At 38.5% G+C, this 5,887-nt stretch overlaps 1 protein-coding gene across 1 annotated transcript; it reads left to right on the forward strand.

Annotated features, from left to right (window-relative positions):
* Positions 1–4,993: 4,993 nt before the first annotated feature.
* LOC133037117 (uncharacterized) lies at positions 4,994–5,479 on the forward strand. Its single transcript, XM_061114067.1, has one exon. It carries the CDS (start codon positions 4,994–4,996, stop codon positions 5,477–5,479), a length of 486 nt encoding a protein of 161 aa, XP_060970050.1.
* Positions 5,480–5,887: the final 408 nt, after the last annotated feature.

Consider the following 5,887-nt stretch of genomic DNA (forward strand, 5'->3'; position numbering starts at 1 on the left):
CATAAACCTTTTCTTTTGATATATTTTTATATATTTTTTAGGGTCCCAAAAGTTAATTCCTCTTAGGCCCATAGAGGGGTTTGGTAGAAAGCTTTGAGCCTAAAAACATCACATTGAACAACTACATGACGTTCTCAAACACTGAGAACAAGTTCATGACTTTCAACTGTGACACGATAACGATAATGACTACTACACTGCATGAGCATAGCATCGCCAGTGATTGACTCTCGTACTGCAGTGAAAATTTCAACATGTCATCCGAAACCACTTGCTCGGGCTTAGGCTGCTGTTACCCTCTTGTTCCCATACATCTGAAGCACTTTTCACTAGAAACCACCAGCATAGGTAACCATACTGATATTAATAACTTTAATCATTGCCAGTATGGATTCTTGGTGGAGCAGAAAAGTTTCAACATCTCCCAAATGAGACTCGATTTTAGGCCCCACCAAGTAAACAGGGTCGGCCTTAAGCATAGGTGGGCTAGGCCCGCGGTTAGGGCCTACTCATTTTCGGGGCCCAAATAAAAAAAATACCTTTTAAGAAATATACATATTTTTTTTAATAATTTTTAAAAATACCATTTATCTTTATAGTAAAGGCCTAAAAATCTCATAACACTCTTCTTTTGATATTTTTTTATATATTTTTTAGGGTCCTAAAATTTAATTCGTCTTAGGCCCATATAGGGGTTTGGTAGAAATCTTGGAGCCTAAAAACATCACATTGAACAACTACATGACGTTCTCAAACACTGAGAACAAGTTCATGGCTTTCGGCTGTGACACGATAAGAATAATGACTACTACACTACATGAGCATAGCATCGCTAGTGATTGCCTCTCGTATTGCAGTGAAAATTTCAACATGTCATCCGAAACCACTTGCCCGGGCTTAGGCTGCTGCTACACTCTTGTTCCCATGCATCTGAAGCACTTTTCTCGAGAAACCACCAGCGTGGGTAACCATACCGATATTCATAACTTTAATCCTTGCCTGTATGGATTCTTGGTGGAGCAGAAGAGTTTCAACATCTCCCAAATGAGACTCAATTTTAGGCCCCACAAGTAAATAAGGCTGGCCTTAAGCATAGGCGGGCTAGGCCCACGCCTAGGGTCCACTCATTTTAGGAGCTCAAATAAAAAAAATTACCTTTAAAAAATATGTATATTTTTTGGTAATTTTTAAAAATACCATTTATCTTTATAGTAAGGGCCTAAAAATCCCATAACACTCTTCTTTTGATATTTTCTTTTATATATTTTTTTAGGGTCCCAAAATTTAATTCGTCTTAGGCCCATATAGGGGTTTGGTAGAAAGCTCTGAGCCTAAAAACATCACATTGAATAACTACATGACGTTCTCAAACACTGAGAACAAGTTCATGGCTTTCGGTTGTGACACGATAACTATAATGACTACTACACTACATAAGCATACCATCGCCAGTGATTGCCTCTTGTACTACAGTGAAAATTCAACATGTCATCCGAAACCACTTGCTCGAGCTTAGGCTACTGCTACACTCATATTCCCATGCATCTGAAGCTTTTTTCACTAGAAATCACCATCGTGGGTAACCATACCGATATTCAAAACTTTAATCCTTTCCAATATGGATTCTTGGTGGAGCAGAAGACTTTCAACATCTCCCAAATGAGACTCGATTTTAGGCCCCACCAAGTAAACAGGGTCGACCCTAAGCATAGGCGAGCTAGACCCGCGCCTAGGGCCCTCTCATTTTAGGGGCCCAAATAAAAAAAAAATTATCTTTTAAATTTAATAATTTTTAAAAATATCATTTATCTTTATAGTAAGGGCCTAAAAAATTATTTTTGCCTATGGACCCTTTTAACTGAGGGCTAGCTCTGCTAAAACCTATTCTACATATAACATTGTTTGTAGTGTCCCACTAATATTAGTGTGACACTATAGATTACACCAAATATATTTTTATTACTTTTGAATATTTAATAATATATATAATAAGGAAACTTTTTGTATTTATATATTTTGTGTTTATTCATAATATAGTAAAATAATGTAATAATAAAAAATATAATTTTAGTGTAATTTTTAGTGTTGTTATTGGAATAGAAAAAAATTAGTGTTAAAATTCTATTATTTTCGTGTTGATTTAATACCAGATTTGATATTTACCATTGGAGATGCCCTTAGGACAAGTTTAATGGGGATGGTTTTTAAGTTGCTTGTTAGGTATAGGGATAGGATTGGGATGAGGTGGAGGAGAGAAATTAAAAATAGGAATTTGACTAAATATGCTTACATTACCTTAAAAAATTTCTCCTAAACTTATACTTACCAATATTTGTAGCATAAAAAATAACTTTAGTGTTATCTCCAAAATAGCTTCCCATTTACATCACCTCCCTCTCTCTTCCCATTCCTTCTTCCTTTCCCACTCGACCTCTACTCCACTACCACAACAATTTTTTTTTCTTCTCTTCACTCATTTTTTACACTACAAGCTACTACACTACACTACAATACTACAAGCTACAACACTACAAGCTCCCATATACAAAGGATCAATGGGTAAATAAATCATTTTTTAATCTTATTTGTTGTTGTTATATATAGTTTAGAATGTTTTTTTGTTGCTTTATTTGTGGGTTGTTGTTGTTATTTGCTGTTTTGTGTGTTTTAATGCTTGCTGTCTGTGAATACTGTATTTTTTCTGGTTTCTGCTTTTTTTTGCCTGGTCCGATGGGGTTCGATGCCCACCCGATGGTGGTTCGATGTACTATAAAAGTGGGATGACAGGGATAAAAGCCCGATTGGGCCCGATGGGGGGTTCAAAAAAGGGTTTGGGGAAATTTTTTTGATCTGGTCTGATGGGCCCAATTAGGGGCCGATGGGGGTCCAAAAATGGGTTGGGACAATTTTTTTATCAGGTTCGATGGGGCCCTATTAGGTTCGATGGGTGTCCGATCGGGGGGTAAAAATGGGTTTGGGGCAATTTTTTTTATCAGGTCTGATGGGGCCCGATAGAGTCCGATGGTTGGCCCATTTTCGGTCCAACATGGTTTTAAGACTTTATTTTTGACGGGGTCCGATATGGGGCCGAGGGTGGCCTGATTTGGGCCGATGGTGTACAAATTTATTGCATTTTTAAGAATTTGGATAACTTTTGTGTGAGATTTTTGTTCTAAATTGTAATTGTATTTTTTTTAATGTATGTGACCGGTTCATCTGTTAATGTATTTGTTATGTATAATGGTGTTTAGGAGCTTAAGGGTAGAGATTGGGTTTTTAACCGGACCAAAAATTTGACATTTGACATTGATCCGAATGTAAGCTACTTAAGTTTAGTTGATCTTTTGTATGAAGAACTGGATATTGACAAAGTGCAGTATGACTTGATATTGGAAGTAAATTACAAGTACATGAAAGGCTTAATGTATCGCTCAGAAGTTATTGGAAATGATAAACGTGTAAGGTACTTTTTGTCTACACTTGCGAAGAAGCTAGATAAATTTACTTCCTTGTTTGTGACTTTGTTAAAGAAGAATGTTTGTGTCGATCCTAGTCCCACACCAAGTTCTGTTAAGGACACTCGTAGAGAGATTGGGAGTTTTATTCCAAAAACAAATCCAGAGGTGTTGGTTGCCGATGTATTACCTGAATTAAACATTATGATGCCGAGTGTTGATATTGTAGCACAAATGTCCTTCATTGATGGTTTTTTTGATGGTCCAAACCTTGAATGTTATGTTGAGGGCAATGATGACGTAAGAGACCACCAAGGTACAGAGGTCCCTGCTACTGCAGCTTTAAACTTGACTCCACTATCATATCAAATACCACCCAGGCCACCGACACGGAAAAGAATGCCCCGTAGAAAAAATCGCCAAACACCTGGTACTAGTAGTAGTCGTCCAGGCGGAACCAGTAATGCTAGAGTAACCACTGACAGTACAAGTCCTAATAATGCTAGAGAGACCAATGATGCTAGTGGTCCTAGTGATGCTAGAGGGACCAATGAGACTGGATTAGCGATCCATTTTCTTCTTCGACAAGTTACGGTAACTTCAAGGAGAAAATGTTTACAAGAGAAGACATCGAGGATCATGGTCATTATATCTTTATGGGTGGTACACCAGGCGGGGAGTTACATGTAGGAAAGTTTTTTAGAGACAAAGGGCATTTAAAGATGGTTGTTGGCTTGTATGCAGTGAAGAAAGGGTTTGACTACTTCGTTAGGAAATCCAATACTGCTATTTGGTATGTCACATGTAAGGATACAAATTGTGGATGGAGATTAAGAGCGGAGAAGAACGTACTTTCTAACATGTTTGAGGTGAGTACATTTCATAATGTACATACACGTTCCCTTGATCTTCGAGGAAAAGATAACCGTCAAGCATCACATTTGATAGTTGTCCATCTAATTAAGGATAAGTCTGCAATTGACGGCTCGGATCATTTGGTCTCTAATATAAGGAAAAGTATGCACAAGGATTACGGGATCCAAATGAGTTATGAAAAGGCATGAAGGTGCAGAGAGAAGGCACTACACCTAGCTCGGGGTACACCTGAAGATTCATACTCGAAATTACCTGGTTACTTGCATATGCTAAAGTTGAGAAATCCAGGTACCATCACGGATTTTGTGGTAGAGAATGGTCGCTTCAAGTATTATTTCTTCTCTCTGGGTCCTTGTATCCGGGGGTTTAGGTTTTGCCGACCTGTTGTATGCGTTAATGGGTCTTTCTTGAAGACTAGGTATGGTGGGCAAATATTGTGTGCAGTGGCACTGGATGTAGGGAGCCATATCTTTCCAATAGCTTTCGCTATAGTTGACAGTGAAAACCATAATTTTAGACCTATTTTATGAGAAAATTGAAAGAAACGATTGGTGATGTTGAGAATTTAGCCTTTGTGTCGGATAGGCATCAAAGCATTGTTCATACTTTAGAGATCGTGTTCCCTTATGCACAACCACGGTGCATGCTACCACCACATTATTATGAACGTCAACCACAAGTTCAAGACTAATGTCTTCACGAATCACATTTACACGTGTGCCTACACGTATTCAAAATTAGAGTTTCACAGAGAAATTGAGAACATTCAGGCAATGAATGTTGCGGTTGCACAATATCTTGAGGAAATTAAATTTGAAAAATGGGTTCGGTCGTACTTTCTAGGGGCATGTTACAATGTAATGACGAGCAACTGGGCTGAGAGCTTCAACAACACAACTAAGGATGCAAGAGGCTTCCCGATCACTGCTGATGTAGCAATCCTGAGGTCCAAAGTCCAACAGTTTGCTACACGAAAAGAAAAAACTGACAAGTGGATGAAGACCCTAGAACCAGAAATGGAAGAGGACTTGGCATTGCAATTTGAAAAATCTCGGTATTTAAAAATTGACACATGTGGACCTTACACGTTGCAAGTTCACCCTGGAGATACAGTTGAGACCGGTGGCGTAGTGGACTTGCAGGAATAGACTTGCACTTGCGGCTTGTTCCAGTGCATGAAGTATCCTTATCCTCATGCATGTGCTGCAGCTCAGTAACAAAGTATTAGCATGTACGCACTATGCTCGCCATATTACATAACAGAATATTGGAGGAGCACATATGAAGGTACATTTATGCCAGTTGGTGACGAGAATGATTGGGAATTGCCTGATGAAATAAAGAACATCACAGTTGGAGTGCCTGTTGAGAAACAACCAGTAGGGCGACCCAAGAAGCAAAAGGTTGGAAGAATTAAGTCAAACTGAACTGCTTGTAATGTTAAAAGGATTATCATACCATGAAATTGTGGCAAGTGTGGTGCCAATGGGCACAACAGAAGCACTTGCACCTACCGAGGTTAAAAATAAATTTTTAATTTAGTCGTACTGTGATGT

The sequence above is a fragment of the Cannabis sativa genome, chromosome 1, assembly GCF_029168945.1.
Source record: "Cannabis sativa cultivar Pink pepper isolate KNU-18-1 chromosome 1, ASM2916894v1, whole genome shotgun sequence".
Classification (NCBI taxonomy): Eukaryota; Viridiplantae; Streptophyta; class Magnoliopsida; order Rosales; family Cannabaceae; genus Cannabis; species Cannabis sativa.

Excerpts from the sequence above, each read along its gene's own strand:
- LOC133037117 (XM_061114067.1), top strand. The coding sequence starts at position 4,994 with ATGAACGTCAACCACAAGTTCAAGACTAATGTCTTCACGAATCACATT.